Source organism: Mya arenaria, chromosome 17 (genome assembly GCF_026914265.1).
Source record: "Mya arenaria isolate MELC-2E11 chromosome 17, ASM2691426v1".
NCBI lineage: Eukaryota > Metazoa > Mollusca > Bivalvia > Myida > Myidae > Mya > Mya arenaria.
This window is the reverse complement of record NC_069138.1, coordinates 16,814,952-16,834,051: the sequence shown is the minus strand read 5'-3', so window position 1 is coordinate 16,834,051 and position 19,100 is coordinate 16,814,952. Positions and strand designations below refer to the sequence as shown.

The window sequence follows — 19,100 nt, the reverse complement described above, 5'->3', positions numbered from 1 at the left end:
ATCTTCCATTTTAGTTTCTTTTTAATGTAATTGCGTTAAGACCATGGATTGTAACGTTAATCAGTTGAAAAAGAAAGACAGCACAATGTATATAAAACACATTTGATTGATCTGAAAGGCTTACTTGCCAGATTTCTTATTTGTTTGATTTGTGATTTGTTTTAAGGAACACTTGGCAAACCTTAACCTTTTCTCATTCTGTTTGAATGCTGTAGAGAATGAAAACAAGATTTAAAGCTGCACTCTCACAGATACATGTATACCATTTTTACATTTTAATTTTTTGTCTTGGAAGAGCAAATTTTTGAGTAAATATCTGCAAACCAATGATAAAAGATTGCTGACAAAAGATCAGATCGCAGAATATCATATTTCCTTTTGAAAATTAATGTTTTATGGCTTAAACTTTACTAACGGTTTAAGAAAAATGCATAAAACATCAGTTTAATCTGCGATCAGCAGTCTTATATAACTAGTTTCCAAGGATTTTCGCAAAAAATGTCTCGTTCCAAGACAAAAAATAAAAAAAAGTTGTCAAAATGTTCAATCTGTGGGAGTGCAGCTTTAAGATACAAGAATCTTTATATAGAGTTGGATATCTAATAACAATAAACATAGGATGGTTGAGTCATTTTCCAACCAAAATAACTTTACTTCTACAGTATCACAATTGAATATTGCTTTTAAGTATTTGGTCAATTTATGGCATGCATGTTTTTGTATGCAAAAGCCACAGACCAATTCAACCAAAGTATATTTGCATTTATGGTCAACATTTATGTGAAGTACCCTTAGAAACATAAGTAATTTGAACGATTTGTGGCACATGTGTATACATGTATAACAAAATTGATCTCCAATAAGACTTGCAGACCAGTTTTACCAAACTGTTAAAGTGAATTTACCCTCAAAGTCAAATTGTTTTGGACCTGCTTACAGCTACTAAATGTTTATACGAACTACTGAGAGATACAATGTCTATGTTCAATTTATGCGATCTACAGAAAATAGAAAATTTGCCAACATGGGTAGCCTGTCATATTTTCTGTAGATCATCAAAATTGGGCCCTGACATTTTTCGTGTTTGATGGTTCGTTAGAATCATTCTCTTTCATCAGACGTTTGATAATGATAAATCAGCAGTACGCATCACAGAGACTTGAATGTATGATGCAGATCCCAACAGCTGCCCCTGGCTTACTTTTAATAGTTGCCTGTGGCCTCAGTTGGGTAAAATCAGTCTTGACCCTGAAAATAAAGAAAATACACCAATTTATGGGCTGCTTAGGCAACTATTAAAAGTAAGCCAGGGGCAGCTGTTGGGATCTGCATCATACATTCAAGTCTCTGTGGTACGCATAACATAATCAATCCTGCCTGTACGAGGATGGTCAGAAAGGAAAATTATATATATGTGACGAATATGTGTATAGCTTATTTTTAAGGGCCCAAAATATTTTCTGATAAACATGCTGATCACCTGATGTGTATCAATTCTTATTAAAGGGACTTGCTCATGTTTTACCGTAGTAAAATGCACTTTTTTGTATGACGAAATAAAGTGTGGCAAATCATAAGGAGTGTTAAGAGGATACTGACGTCTGGAACCCTTCAACAAATGTTGATAAATGCTATGTTTTTGTCTTTGAAGGTTTGAAAAGTTAAGTTATCCTTATGCGTGTGTATGAGTCCTTGAGTGCGTGTGGTTTTGTTGTCAGTTTTTAGCTTGACTATCCGAAGAATAAGGAGGGCTTTACTACTCGCCCCAGCGTCTTCGTCTGCATCTGGTTAAAGTTTTAGGGCAAGTTGGGATTTTCACTTATAACTCCAATACCCTTCATTCAGTTAGCTTAATACTTCACACAGTTGTTCAGGGCCATCACATTTTGAGGTATGATATAACTGTATATTGTCCTTTATAGAAATTAATATGGAACTTAGGTTAAATTTTAAGGGCAGGTTGGGATATTTATTAATACCTTCTATATCTTTCATGCAATTGACTTAATACTTCACACAGTTGTTCAGGACCATCACACAATGTGGTTACATAACACTTATTCTTAATACAAGTTATGGCCCTTGATTAACTTAGGAACTTAGGTTAAAGGTTAATGGCAAGTTGGGTTTTTATTTATAACTCCAATACCCTTTATTCAGTTGACTTATTACTTTACACAGTTGTTAAGGGCCATTGTGATGTTAGATAACTCCATATTATCCTAAATCACAAATTATGGCCCCTGATTGACTATTGAACTTAGGTAAAAGTTTTAGGGCAGGTTGGGATATTTATTAATTCTATATCCTTCATTCAATTGACTTAATACTTTACGCAGTTGTTCAGGACCATCACACAATGAGGCTATATAACACCATATTATCCGTAATACAAGTTATGACCACTGATTGACTTAGGAACTTTGGTTAATGTTTTAGGGCAAGTTGGGATTTTAATAAAAAAACTTCTCTACCCTTCATTTAATTGACTTAATACTTCGCACAATTAATGGCGACCATCTTACAATAAGGTTACATTACTCCATTTTAACCCTAATTACAATTTATGGCCCTTGATTTACTTTTTTTTTAATTTTGTCTTGTCAGGCACATGTTTATATTCTTAACCAGTTTTCACAAAGGGAAACACATTTATTAGAATGACTTGCGTCATTGTTCGGGCGGGATGGTAGGAGGGTAGCGTCAAAGTCACCTTATCTAATGAATTATTTTAGGTTGGTTTGACATAACGTGACCAAAATTGGTATATATGAAGAGTTTATGGAAACCTTTTGAGGCCCCTAGGATCAAGGTCAAGGTCAAAGCTACTATTAATAGAAAAATGGTTGGCATTGAATAACTTGAGTAAGGGTCGACATACTGCGACCAAACTTAATTGGTAAATAAAAAAGAGTTTATAGAGACCTTAAACTTAATTGGTAAATACAGAAGAGTTTATAGAGACCTTTCATAAGATTGTGTTTTGGATTTATGGTCTGGGTCAAGGTCACTGTTGCTAAAATAGAAATATGGTTAATACTGAATAACTTAAGTAAGGGTTGACATAGTGTGACAAAAACTTGGTATATAGGACACGTTTTCTGGAGAGGTTTCATTGGATTGCCTTTTGGTCCCATAGAGTCAAGGTCACTGTTACTAACAATAGAGTACTGTTTGGTTCTGAATAACTTTAGTTATTGTTGACATACTGTAACCAAACTTGATATGTAGGAATAATTTATGGTAGTACATCCATGGGATTGTGTCTTGGGCGCCTACGATAAAGGTCACTGTAACAAAACAAATAGAAGAAAGCAGTTGAAAACTCAATCTCTTCGGCCAATCATTAAAAACCGTATTTGTCACATCGCGATTCTTGTTTACTTTTAATTTGATATTTTTATTGCTTTTGACAGACATAATTATTGCATTCACTTCTAAGTCAAAGCGGCGTAGTCGACCGTGCTGTCTAACGGCAGCTCTTGTTTTAATATTAAAGTGTATTTTTCTGCATGTTGATGGCAAAGAGTAAAATAGTTATGATTTAAGTGTTTTCAGATGCATTACCGGGAAAAGAACTTGGTAACAAAACATGAGCGAGTCCATTTAAACACTACATAATAAAATTAAAGTCAACATTTATTTTTATGAGTACTTCAACTAAGCCTTATAAAACAAATTCTTCAATATTTATTTATAATGTAAGCACGTGCTTTGTGTTTTCATTGCTCTCTTAAATCAAAGACAATGACCCTCGGCGGTTAAGAGAGATACAAGATACAAAATACAAGAATCTTTATTTAATGTCGGGTATGTGTTAACAAGGAACATTAGCTCGATGAGCTACTTTCCGACATGAATAACAGACATACATTACATATAAATAAGTATGAATGAGCGTGTGACCTGGAAATAAAAGCATATATGTTAAAATGAACACATATTAGAGCAAGTATTTACAAAAGCCGTTCGTTATCATATTCATGCATACAAAATTCAAATAGTAAAATTGGATTAGAGCATCGAAAACAGTGATAACATCAACAAGTTTCCCCGGCTGTACGGCCAGTCCACACGCGCACGGTTCCACTAGTTGATATACCACTGTAAAATGGTTAGTTCTTTCAAAAGTGTAACTTAAATGGTAATCATATACAATGAATTTGTAAGTAGCAAAATATAAAAGGGAATTACAGCTTTGTACATCGATGTGTAGTTGGTAAAAAACTTAATAATGAATCTAGTTTGATAGAAAAATATTTGGAAAGTTTTGCTTAGAGTAGGTATTATATGTATCATGTTATTTTGATATTACGCCTATCACTGTAAAAGAATGTTAATTAAAAAGTAAAGTCGTAACACCTAAACAAAATACTTGCCGAAAGAAAAACACAAGTAGTTGTATGTGTTCCACAGATGTTTTATAAATTTGAAACAATCATAAATATATATTAGCCCATGTTATTTAATTCAAGTTGTTATTTTATTCAGAAAGTCCGCTGAAATCTTTTCTGGTACATTGTATTTGAATGCCATATCTTGTAGGTCGTAAGCCATCCCACTGAAAACAAAACTCCTATTCCTTTAAGATAAAGGATAAAAGATGTTCATTGAAACATCTTATAATTCTCAATTTCTTCTATTTTTTAAAGCAAAAAGGTATGATTTGCACATTGAACATTTACAAGAGGGACCTGTCCAGGTGCTGACCAGCCTTCTAAATTCCAGGTATTTTTGGGAGCACCTTATTTCTTTTGGAAGGCTGTTCCATTCCAGTCTGGCCTCAAAGCGGAAAAAGTTTTTCCCATATTTAGTTGTTCTTACTAATGGAACACAGTTTTCGTATCTTAGATTGAAATTACATGTCATAAAAGTAACAAGATTTTTAACATACTCTGGTGAGATACCATACAGACATTTGTAAGTTGCAATAGCAATGTATTTTTTCCCCGCTCAAATGTAATGTCGAGATTTTCACGGGGGATGAAACAAGAGTCTTTTTTGAGATTTGAGCAAAATATGGGTGAGTAAAAATAATGAGCTACCTGTGATTACTAGGCGCAATAGGAGTGTTAGGCGTGTCGTGTAGACGCCTTTTTACTGTGACAGATTGTTGTCCGAGTCCCTGTCCCTGATCAAAGTAGTGTCACGAGCATATTTCATAGGGATCATGTTTACTTGGCTGTTATTGACCATTTTAATTCCAAGCGCCCATACACCGGGATGTGCGGAATTAAGCTGTTGCACGATAATACACTCGCACAGTACAATCTCCAAGTTTTCTCAAATCCGCAACTCAGCTTGGACCTCTCACCTGAATCCCCAAATCAAAAAGTGTCTGCACGGGCGTGGTTTTGAGAAGTGCAGCGTCGCTGGATGTGCATTTTACCAGTATGTAATTTTAAACAGTATGCCAAAAAAGAGTTTACCATAACATTTTCTGACTGGATTGTACGTTGATTCCAAAGGAGAATAATTTGAATGTCTCAGTTAGGCATTTCTGCCACGACACAATTTATGACGGTAACGAGCCGCTGGTGCCACTATTTATAAAACATTATTCGTAGGTGTAAACATTTCTATGCCAGTGTAGATATTTTCCTTTAACTAAGGTTGATCATCGACCCTCTCACCCCAAAGTGAGAAGAGCATTTGCGGTAAATCATCCAAGCTGTATTGCGGATTCCGGTCCGAAATTATAGGTATTCCGTATTCCAGTTCAACATCAATGGGGTATTCCGGATTCCGGACGAAATTTAGCGGTATTCCGGATTCCGGTCCGAAATTTAGCGGTATTCCGGATTCCAGTTCAACATCAATGGGTATTCCGGATTTCAGTTTGAAATTTAGCGGTATTCTGGATTCCAGAGAGAAGAGAGTGAAACCTGCCTTTATCACAAAAGTATCCAACTGATTCTACATTAAAGATGCACTCTTACTTCCAAATGAATGCAATTGTGTAAATATACCGAAAAGGAATAAATGTCGAAATCAATGGGTTTTTTAATAAAGGATTTCGAGTTTAATTTGAAAAAAGGTGCAGAAAACATGGTCATGAGACGAAAGTAGATCGCAGTAAATATTTTAACACTAACCAATCACTAAATATTTTTGCGTATTCAGCTATTTAATACACGGTTACAATCTTGTTTTCAGTAATTAATATGTTCCATAAATGCATTCTTTAGGAAGTAGTTAAAGGTGTATTACTTAAAATTTATGTTCTTTATACATGCGTACATGTATGTGTTGATTTTGAATAAGAGTGTCACTTTAAGTGTAAGGTTCTATTTTTAATACCTACACCACGGACCTGCCTTGAAATAAGCCATTAGTTTCTTAGATCATTTGCGTGTTTACAGCAGACGATTTGACCATAAAATCTTAATGATTAATTAGGTCATATACTTGAACAGATCCATATCTGACAAGAACGAGTTTTTTGTATGGTAATTTATATTTTACTTGACACCCATTTTGATCATGAGTAATTCCTATAAACGCTTATTTTTTGGCTCAATGTTAAGTTGAGTTTTATTCGGAACACCTCGGCCATTTACATAAAAAAACAACTTCGGATGTATGCCGGTACACCAGTAGAAGTAGTTCGTAAAATTTTGAAAAATAGTAATATTTAATTGTAGTTAAACGTTTAAACGTGTGTTTTTAATACTAAGTTTAAATTGATTGCTAGTAAAGTGTATTATTGCATAAATAATTTAGATTATCGAGAATAAAGCCAACTACTTGCAGCGTAGTTAAACAGTAAATATTTCTGACATTGTTAACCGTCAATATACATCCGAGGTTGTTTTCGAATGAATATGGGCGAGGTTTTGCGAATGGTTGAGATTCATGTTTGTTTTTGTTGTATACGGGCAAAATGCCGAAATCCATACTGCTCGATGAGGCGACAGTAAACATATATGCTCAATTTAGCACGGACTAAATAACAGCGGAAACTTCGACCAAAGTAAAAGAAACACTCACACACAGATTAATGTTTAATGCAGTAGAACAGTTAGTAAAACAAACTTAATACTGTACAAAATCACATAGTTGCTTCGGATAAAATACTCAAGAAGTAAATAAAAGTGAAAGTGTTCTCAGAAAGACAATGGAAAGTTTGTATATATAACTATTCTTACATTACATATTAAGTGCTCTCGCTGGATTATAAGATACAAAATTGAGGAATAAAACTTTGTTTTCATCAATCACAGTCTCGGACACGATAATTATTTAACCGTATGAAATGCATATATTCACCATCAACACTTAAACAATTCATTGACAACAGACAGACTTATAGTATTTATACAGAAATGTTGTCTTTTCAAAATATCATTCTCAAGTAAAAATGCACTTGTATCTGACAAACTAAAACGAAATACAAGTCCACTTTATGAAATGAAAACTTGACCAGTGTTTATGATTGTTATGGAAACTAGGGTTGCTATGTTAACTAGACGGATGCGCGGACTTCGGAGAGTTTCGCGTTCTCGGTACTGTGTCCAAACGTCTCACCATATCGGAACTTCTGGCCTGAAAAAAAAATGCTATTCATTATTTTGATGATTTTAGTAATACCAATTTTAAGCAAATTATACAAATGTTTGTAAATATACTTAAGCAAAACGTGACTGCCAATCAGTAAAACAAAGCACGATTGCATAGCCATTTTGCACCAGTGCGGCTTCGGACAGTCAGTTTTAGTTTTTTAAGGCGTTCTTGTGAGCGTAGTTAAACGCTTCGATTGAATTGCAGTTAAACCAATATAAATTGTAAATAAATTCATGTTTTGCGGGTTTTCCACGTGATATGTTAAAGAATCGGTAACGGCGGCAGACGATTTTTTTTATGTATAAAGTCAATTGCCAGGCCATATATGTTGCGATTGATTTGATGGGGTTAGACGGAGAAAAACATCCCGGTCATTTAATGTTTCATTACCTTGAAATGCTAAGTTCATTTGCAGAAACAGTAAAACGCAAAAACACCCAACCACTTATCAGTCAAATTCAATAAAAACTTTTTAATAGACAAATCACTCTGAGGCAGCGCGTTGGTACGGCCTACTGTATATGTTACATCATTAACACGTGTAGGTCCGGTCCTGATTTACGACTAAATAAGGTATGTGTGATTTACAAGCACAAATCAATTCATTGTCAAGCAAAGTCAGAGAAAACTAATGCTTTCAATGAGTTATAGAGAGTTCGATCTTTGGCAGCATAAACTGTGTCGCCATAAACACCGGAAAACTACGGAAATGCCGAGAAAAATCCGCCCATACCTGGTATATGTCCGGTGTAGTGCGGGACGAGTCCACTTTCAGTCGGGTAGATCAATTTGCTATCCCTTACAATGGCCTGGTCCCGGTGAATTTTGATTGGTTGTGATTTGAGGGCCTTTAGACGGGAAGTATCCGAGGTGAACTCGTTAAGGGCCTCATGGGTTATTATGGGGTAGCCCATTCCGAGCCTTGGGCGCGCCCTCGGTACGAAACCAGTGTAGCCTGGAAACAGAAGATAATTTTTAACCACAGTAATTATTTTATAGCGGTTAACATTACGTCTATAATACTATAAAACTGTATCATACAATAACGACGTCTGGACAAATTTTACGTTTTAAACACCTTGTAATCGGAACACCTCGGCCATTTTTCCATCTAAAACAAGCTCGGATATATGGACGGTTTACACTGTCAGAATACTTTACATATAACTACGCTGCAAGTAGATCGCGTAGTGATTTCAGTATAGCAGTTTAACCTAAGGACTTCACTCTTGGAAATCTTAATTATTATGCAACACACTTCACTGGCAATCAAATTGAACTCTGTAATAAAAAAATACACGTTAAAACACTGCAATTCATTAATACTATATTTTTACGAACTACTTCTACCGATGTTATGGCATACATCCGAGGTTGTTTTCGATTGAAATGGCCGAGGTGTTCCGAATGAAACACTGTGCTATCTGATTCCGTATCACCAGTAGTGTGATGCGCATGTGCAAATAAAAACAAAGTCCTTTTTAAGTGATCATATTGTACCTGACATGAATCTCTTCATCTCGTTCTCGTTGGCCATATAGTAGGGCGACTCTGCAGACTTGGAGGGGTTCGCCGAGATGTAGGGTTTGGCACTGGCCGCAATCGGCTTCAGAGGAGTGATGTGGCGGCTGTGAATTGGCTGGAAAAATATCGAGTCAATGCTTATTTGATTTTATCTCAATATAATGAGAGATGATGACATGAGATGATGACATGTGATAATTCAATTAGATGATGAATATTATTCACCCCGCAATCAGAAGATTTTTTGTGATGAAAAGAGGTTATAAAATAGGAGCATGAACACACGGGTTAATTCGGTCCGTCAAAAATGTAGGCCTTGGCTTTTGCGGCCATCGGCTTGACGGGGACAAAGTGGCGGTAAATATATATATAACAACGCAGACATGCTTTGAAAAGAACATACTAGTATTTAAGCGAATCCATAATGTGACTCTTCTCGGACGAACTCCGGTGTATACATGTTGTCTTTTTCGTTGGAGAAGACTCCCCCATAATGATTTTGGTTGGTCTTTCGCTTGAAGTAAGTTTGAATTGCCTTAATGTTATACTACATGGCCATACATATCACAAGATGTATTCAAATGATATTAACAGGAAACAAGTGCCGATTTTAAAGACATCGCATGCCTAAGCAGACGGCAAGAGATACTCATGAACTGTGGTGGGGGGAGTCTTTTCAATTTACTTATCGTTCGCTTTTTCGATATTTCTGAGCAGTTTAACCATATAAATTGACATTTTAGTCAATGCTTATTTGATTTTGCAAGTAAAACTTTCAATAAAGATGGTGAATCCCATTTCTTATGTAACTGAAATTCTTAATTTTGACTTGAGTATGTTGAGAAAATGAACCCATATCCGTCAGATTTTCTTTGGTGCTGTGCATCATTTATCGCCTTAACGACCTTGAGGATGAGGATTGGACTGTTGCTTATGACACCAGAAAATGAAAAAACAACAACACAGTACTCACTGGGAGGCTTGGTACGGCGTTCTTGTCGATCTTTCCCGACTGAACAGCTTCTGTCAATCGGAGCTCCTCGGCGTTCCGGAGCTGGGTTCGGTGATCGCGCTCGAAGTCGGAAATTGCACCCTTGCAATTGACAGCATAACGCTTACCGAAAAAGTGCTCAGCACGGGGAATGAAGCCTGGAAAATAGGAGGATTTTAAACATGTTGCATGCGGGATTCCATTGATTACAACAGTATATAACTATGCATTTATGTGGTAAATTTTATGTTCACAAAACGAGAAATTGGCCGTGATAGTTAGTATAATGCGCATATAATGTGTGTGACCCGTTCGCAATGCAAGCACATCGATGAAGTATTTTTTGTTGGTTTGCTTATTCATTATGGATCTAAAACGAGTTACATACGAAATAAAAACAATCATTTCTTCCTGCCGTCAAATAATGACGCGGAGCAGTTAAAAGAAGAAACTGGTTTTGGTCTTCCTTATAATAATACAACTGAAAGTGAATTACCTGTATATCCGGGAATCATCTGTTCCATAAGTTTCTGGTCGCCCCAGCTATGTGTCCGGGAGCGCAAGAGGGTGTTCCTGGGGTCCTCATCCGGCATTGGGGCAGAATTGGCCCGGATTTCCGCCAGAACCAGTTGACCGGAACTTGCTACTTCATTGTTACGCAGGAGCGTGGATGTGGTCTTTCCAAAAGTCTCACCGATCTGGTATTTAAACTGTGGGCAGAATCCGCCATAACTGAAATGTTTAAAAAGGCAGAAATAAATATGTGTATGACAAAACATGTAAAGGAAAATAACCACAAACATGGACATACTACTTCTCCCTTTTCCTCTTATCAAGTCGTTTAAGGTTTGCCAGCGTCCATTGACTGCGTTAACAGCCTGACCCAAACCCACACACACCCTCCCCAATACTAATGCAAAATAGGAATAGGGAATATGTTGTCGTTACCAGTGCAAGGTTGTTTGAGCACGCATAATGTAGTCTTATAAAGTTTAGAATACAAACCTATATTTACAGCCAATAAAATGGCGGATAGGCAATCATTTTATAACTGCTATAGGCTTAATCATTTATAATTTAAACTTCCGCAGGTGTTTATAGGTCCGCCTACAACCACTCATTCAATACACACTCCCTACGTCAGATTCTGCGTTAACAGCCAATAATGTTGTATCCTTAGTCAGTAAGATGACCTGAAGTAAAATCTTAATGATTAAGAAGGGCTTGCTTACTCCACCCATTCATAATCATTAATATCTTAATTTAAGTCTATCTACCTATAACATAGCACAGCCTTATTCTAAGTACTATAGCGAGACATGTCCATTTTATAAACTATCGATGAGTACTTTAATTCAATGCTTTTTTCTACGATTCTTAATAGATTCTTTTCTCACATTGTTTGCCACCCATCTCAATGGTTTTCATGCAAATATCTGCGTTTAATATATTGTGTGCAAACAAATCAAAAAGTTGAAAGCAACTTATTGCGCAACATGCAAAAACGTAACCAACAGTATATTTGCATTATTTGACACATAAATCCAGCTAGATTATATAACCTTGATTATTAAGGATGACATATTTCTTATCTGGGATTTAAGATGCATTTAAATGCTTGCTTATCAGCAGAAAATGTTTGATGAATTGAGGTGGCACACAATTACGGTATAACATTTTTGTGTTTTTATGTCACAGGAATTTCTACCAAAGAAATCGAAACGCTGCAGTTTTGTAATCCGATCATCACGATTTTATTTTAAAAATATTTGTTCGGATAGAAAAGGCCGCCATACAAAATAAAGTGTGGCCTCGCCCGTCCGAGGGTCGGTGAAGATTATAATCGCGTCCGCCGCGTGGAGGGCAGAATACACCAATTTGGAAGTGACTTCTTATTTTTAAATGTTTTCTTTTTCTTTTTATTAACACAGGACAGGGTTATACCATCTCAAACCATAGTCGACCTTTCATATTTAAAGGGGTTGAAGTTGAATGGTTAAGCTGAATGTTTGTGATTTAAAAAAAACTTTTTTTAACATGTGTTTACACTTACACCGCATTGTTTGTAGTCCAACTAGGAATTTGGTTATTCAATTGAATACACGCTACCCTTTTCTAATGTTGTTTAACGCTTAGTACACAAGTTGAACTTTTTCCCCCATATATGGTGATGGGAATCGGGAAGCTTAGAAATCAGTCTTATTTCGCGTGCAAATTAGTCATTTGACTAAATAATAAATAGGGGATTTATTTAGTGGTCCCTGACTTAGAAGAAGTGGCGGTCCCGAGTGGAGACTTCGTCTACCGGGAATTTGGACCAGAAAGCGTGTCGTGTCAGCGTCCGTGCCGGCCCTTCCGGGTATTTATTGTTTACAAAATATCAGATCGATGTTTTTTTAGAAATTAACTGAAATCGCAACAAACGATTTTACATACTGGAAGCTATTTAAAAGCCAGATAAAGTAAATATTTCACACGGGTTTACGTCAGTCGTGGAAAATTCGCGTTTGGTGCTCAATATGGTTTATTGCGAACATACACTGAAATAAACGAATATCCTCCATAGAGTTGACGTTAAACCAATTTTATATGGACAGCAAAGCTTTTGCCTTGGTTTCATACAAGCTTAGCTCGACTTTTCACCAGCATGGATTAAACACTTCATTATTTCAATGAAATTTAAAACCTTTCAGAAACCGTCATTGATTCGCATTTATTTCACGGTGGACTCAAAATTGATTTGGGCTAATTGTTAGGCTGGTTTGTTTGAGAAAATCGGTATCATTTTAGTTTTGTAATGTCATAAATATCCTTTCTATTGATTAAAGACCTTGGAGGGATAGAATTTCATGAGCTCCTGATGTATGCTTTTTTTCCTGACAAAATGTCTTAAAGATAAGGATTGATAACAACTAGCAGCCTTTGATAAAGACCACCTTTCAGTACACGTTCACATGCACGTATATTTAATACAAGAGCGCCGCAGAATGAACGCAAATGCTCGTCTGTTGTTTTAGTTTTAGTCGAGCAAGAGACATAACTTAATAATTATTAAAGCCAGAGGTATGGGCCTTAGTGTACAAATTTCGAGCTGCCACTGGCGAAAAGTGTACGAAATTCACTTGATTATCTGATATGGTTTTTGTGTTATAACCAAGTTCATTTTTTCACAACGACGCTGACAAGGCCGAAGACGAAACAAATGTTTCCAAAATACATCAATCTCTACTACAGTAACTGACCTGTACCACAATACCTAGACTTGTACCACAATATCTAGACTTGTACCACAATACCTAGACTTGTACCACAATATCTAGACTTGTACCACAATACCTAGACTTGTACCACAATACATAGACTTGTACCACAATACCTAGACTTGTACCACAATACCTAGACTTGTACCACAATACCTAGACTTGTACCACAATATCTAGACTTGTACCACAATACCTAGACTTGTACCACAATACCTAGACTTGTACCACAATACCTAGACTTGTACCACAAAACCTCGACATGTACGACACTACCTCGACATGTACCACACTATTTCGACCTGTACTACAATACCTCAACTTGTACCACAATTCCTCGACCTATACCACAACACCTCGACTTGTTCCACAATACCTCGACATGTACTACAATACCTCGACTTGTACCACAATACCTCGACCTATACCACAATACCTCGACCTGTAACACAATATTTTGACCTGTACTACAATACCTCAACTTGTACCACAATACCTCGACATTTACTACAATACCTCGACTTGTACCACAATACCTCGACCTGTACCACAATACCTCGACCGGTTCCACAATACCTCAACGTGTACCACAATACCTCAACGTGTACCACAATACCTCAACCGGTTCCACAATACCTCAACGTGTACCACATACCTCGACCTGTACCACAATACCTCGACGTGTACCACAATACCTCGACCGGTTCCACAATACCTCAACGTGTACCACAATACCTCGACCTGTACCACAATACCTCAACGTGTACCACAATACCTCGACCTGTACCACAATAACTCGACTTGTACCACAATACCTCAACGTGTACCACAATACCTCGACGTGTACCACAATACCTCGACGTGTACCACAATACGTTAACGTGTACCACAATAACTCGACTTATACCACAATACCTCAACGTGTACCACAATACGTTAACCTCCACCACAATACCTCGATCCGAATCAAAATAGTTCAACCTCTACCCATATGAAGAATTAATTACCATAATCAAAATTCTACTCATATGAAGAATTAATTACCGTAATCAAAATTCGCAATAGTACCTAAAAGATGTCCTTTATGATCTGTTGTCACATACACGTGGACAAGCGTTGACGTACTCGTCCTTGTGATGCTCTCACTTAACTGGAAGCGTCGCAGACGCTTGAATTTCGGCAGAAGGTTATTGACAAAATGGCCGTATTTAGAAACGTTTAAATTATTTTTGATAGTCAAAATCTTTTTACACGAAACCTACATGTATGGAAACAACATGGTGTTAATAAATAAACATCTTAATTATCCTTTTTCTGATTCCATGAGAATAGGATCAAGGTAACTACGGACCTCCCCCCCCCCCCCCCTTAAAAATCAATATAGTAGAAAGAGGTTAAGTAAAGCGCAAAAATGCACCATTTCGGACTACACATTGTTAAAGAAATTGTCAACACTTTAAACTGGAAATTAATTTTGGATCTAAGAGAGGGGCGCAAGTCAAAAGTTAACATCCTAAGTTACCTTACAAGTCTCTAAAATCGAATCCTGGATTCGCCCATGACTTCCGTGAGACCTAAACGCATAGGCTGCTGTTGAGACAATCTCCGACATTAAAGCTATTGTGAACACGCATTGTTGTCTTCACGAGATTTGTTTGTGGCTGGTTCATATTTATTATGATGCATATTGACCGAAAAAATGGAAGAAACAAAGATCCCGACTTATTTCAACACAAGAATAAATTAGAATTAATTAACGCAACAAACAACGGAAAGATAAGAACATTACGATGTAGAAGCATACATTAGAATTTAATATGGGCTATAAACGCATATCGATGTTTTTAAGGAGATTAAGACAAGCCTTAGGCTAGAGATTATTGTTAAAGTCTTAAATAAAAGTTAAAACGCTACATGTATTATCAACCTACATTCGTATGCTTTTAATGTATTGATATACCTAACCTGTGACAAATACCACTGCATGAAATGTACAAAACTTGTAATATGATTTATTGTAGAACCAAAGTCGTTCAATATCTTATATCATTAATATTTTTACAGCACATTTTGACAGATTGTTTGAGCGTTATTATGTGAAAACAGAAGACCTTTCGATAAGCGTGTATGAAAGATTGCCTTCTAAATCCACCTTACGCTGTATTTATATTATCGTCTTTGAAGGTTGTAAATTATAAAAACCGGATGAGATGTGTGCAATGATATTGGGCAATTATTTTGAACAAAGTTATAATGTCATACATACAATGATTCTACCAATAATTTACTAGCCCATTTTCGCAGGCAGTAGCGACTTTGAATGAACTTACTTATCGATTTTAATTGTACTTTATTCCATATTATCAAGTAATTTCCAACAGAAAAAAGCATAGCATGATATATACAAAAGGGTTGGCCCGCACGTTTTAGAGATGCATTCTTACTCCGAAATAAGATTTACCACAATAAATACAATATTTTTAATATGCCTGAAAGAATTAATAAATGTCGAAAACAATCTGTACTTGATGCCGAGTTTAATTTCAAAGAAAGGTACAGAAAACACGGTAAATCTACCTTATAAAACGATAGTAGATCAGAGTAAATCTTTTAACACTCACCAATCCATTAATATTTTGCGTTTTCAGCTCGTAAATACACGGTTACAATATTGTTATCAGTAACAATATTTCCATACATGCATTATTTAGTAAGCATTTAAAGGTTTAACCCTCATAATTTATGATTGTGATAAATGTGTATGTAATGCTTTTGAATAAGAGTGTCACTTTAACAACGTTAGAAGAAATCGGCCCTAACCTCCTTAACTTCCCTATGATCATGTACTCCATCCCCTGTCCGCCCGGTTAGCTCAGTCGGTAGAGCGTTGGACAACCCGGGTTCGATTCCCGAGCGGACCAGGTCACTTCTGTTGTGATTGGTTATGAAATCCTTTCTACGACCATTCGCACTGTACCACTGCCCCTGGCATGTACAGAAGTTGTCAGTTCCTTGCAGAAGTGAAGGCACCTAGTACTGGTTCACCGCCCAGGATAGGTGTGCGGTGGTTGAACTGTCACTCTGGGACCCTTCAATGTGCTCACGCCGGGATCCGGAGTATAAACTACTAACACCACCACCACTCCATCCCCTCCCTCCCCCTCTCCCTCGATAGTCTGATATATATCTTACTAGACGACTGACTATGGACGATTACGATTTGCCAACAAAACAACTCATGAAATCAAGCTAAATATATTTTTCATATATGCTAGCATACGTCTCTATTATATCTGAAAGTCAACCGTAGAATCAGTACGTTTTTTGCCCTAGCCGACATGGCCTAGATCGACAACGCATTTACAATATGTTTTATTTAAGTGGTAGAACAAAAGTCGGGTTCCATATGTTAAACAAAGTTTCTTGAAAGTCATTAATAATTCATTGCTAGTCTAGTAGTAATATTTGCCATTGTATCACTTGCTTTGTGTTTCACGTTATTTCAATAGTTTAACATTCATTTAGCAGTTTGGTCAAATCATGTCGATATCAATTATTTAAAATCGAAATTTGTATTTTTGTTAGGTAATTACTTAAAATTGGTATTTCACTATAGGATTTCGTTTTAATTCAATATCAGATATACACCAAGTACATTTTTGTAATACTCTCTGCTATTGTGTTTCAACTACATTTACCCTTCGCAATGCCGTACAAGATTACGAATGTATATTTATCGGTGTTAAATAGTTTTTGAACTGCCAAAAAAAATTGATTAAAACAAATAAAATAAACTTACCCCGGTGTATGATAAGGGTCCGGTGTCATTAAAATACTTTTCCCGTTCGCTGGTAAAGGCATTTTTAATAAATTAATAAACAAAACAAATTCTAGCAAAATAAAGCGTCTACCCTAAGTTTAAACTACCACTATCTATTTTATTTCCTCTATTGGGTTTGAAAGTTGATCGCAGGCGATTAGCGTAGTTAAGGATTTGATTGTTACGTCATTGCTTTTTGCGCAGTTTGTGTACGCATGTTTCCAACGTCGCCTTTGGAGAGTCGTCTGCACATTTTGACGTCGACTTAAATAACGTAACGTGGCGAAGGAAAGAAATATTATATTGATAACGAGCGTTTTCTTTTAATGTTTTATATAATAAAAACACATTCATAGCAACACCGCATTTAATCGGTTATCTTAAAAACAGCATGTATATGGGGAGGGGGTATCTTAAAAACAACATGTATAGTATGATTTTTTTCGAATAATTTATTTTTATTGTAAAAACATAGACATTAAAGGATTTATTAAACAAGGTTATTTCAGTTTGCGAGTTAGAATCGTAGTTTGATGTCTGACGCTCACTCGGTCTGACCGTTTTGATATAAGGCCATATCAAATCGTTTCTATGTTTAACGTCCGCGGACGGATACGTTTTGGGCATCGTCGGCAACCACGGTACTTTTCTCCGTTACACTTCATACACAACGCAGCATAGTGTAGTGTGTATCGGGGGTTTCCGACGATGGTTTTTGGGCTTCTCGGTCGAGAAGAACAACAACGCATTTTATATGATCAACACTTTTGCCGCATATCTTAAATGTCTTTTTACTATAATTCCGATTACAGAACACAGGTGTAAACAACATGCTTTATACTTTGTACCTGTGTGCTAGTATTCTTGGCATTTGATATCAGATATTGATGCATGTCATTGATGTGATTCCCATGATCATCACACTTAAATAAAGTCATATTTGAACTCATTTTGCAGTGGAAATCCATCATACAATTGAAAATGGTCCAGAATTATCTAAAGGGGCTATGTTGCTATATTCTACATAGGATTCACTCATTTACCAATCGTTATTTTTTTAAGGTTCGTCTTTTTTCAGGAAAGCTAGATAGGTTTTCGTACTAGGGGTTGACACTAAACATAAAACTACAATTTGGTATGGCCGAACGATATTTTGTAGGACGTTCATAGATAAGGGTGTCTCTTCGTAGTTCTTACAAGAATATCTTAGATTAATAATACATTAACGCGAATTGCATTTTTATCAAGGCGTTAATAAAGTCAGGGAAGACCGTCAAATTAACTAGAAGTCACATTTCTTTAGTGCTTTTTGCTGTCATTGTATTGGCAGCCCGAGCATGAAGCGCATTTGTTGTACAACCTATACATGAACATATTTTGGAAATATTACCGCCGTACCACCGTATCGCCGTACCACCGTATATTACACTTGTTCATTTGACATTTAACACTGTTTTAATCATTTATTTAAATGTTTAATGTTCCGGTATGTATATTGATTTATAAATAAATACATGTTTCACATTAAAACCATAATGAGTGTATGTTTTATTAGGGCATTATCCAATATATATTAAAAGATACATGCTAATCACTAAATATTGGTTAAAAGTCATGTCTAATAATATTTTTCTTATTTCTTTGTACCGTAAATCCGTAAAACGGTCTCAAAAAATGGACATCTAATGTAAAATGTTTATTTGAGGAGAATGGATAAGACATTATCCGGGGAAATATGATTTTAAAAAAAATGAGCAATTTTTAAGTCAAGGATTGATTGACAGCTTGATTGAAGAAAAAAAAACAACCTTACATAATAACATTAAATCGACCCTTGTATTTATAATTATAGCAAACCGAACATACTTTTTGAGTGGTAAAACCATTAACTACTAACTTAATGATGCATTTATGGAAAATATCAATTACTGATAACAAGATT

At 36.0% G+C, this 19,100-nt stretch overlaps 1 protein-coding gene across 1 annotated transcript; it reads right to left on the bottom strand.

The window, feature by feature from the left end:
- Positions 1–6,991: 6,991 nt before the first annotated feature.
- Positions 6,992–17,307, bottom strand: LOC128224480 (protein FAM166B-like). The gene is made up of 6 exons (XM_052934322.1): positions 17,138–17,307; positions 10,575–10,810; positions 10,061–10,236; positions 9,064–9,202; positions 8,297–8,518; positions 6,992–7,545 (listed from the first exon to the last, which is right to left on the bottom strand). Exons 1-6 carry the CDS (start codon positions 17,197–17,199, stop codon positions 7,466–7,468), a joined length of 915 nt encoding a protein of 304 aa, XP_052790282.1. The 5' UTR covers positions 17,200–17,307; the 3' UTR covers positions 6,992–7,465.
- Between the last annotated feature and the right edge of the window lie 1,793 nt (positions 17,308–19,100).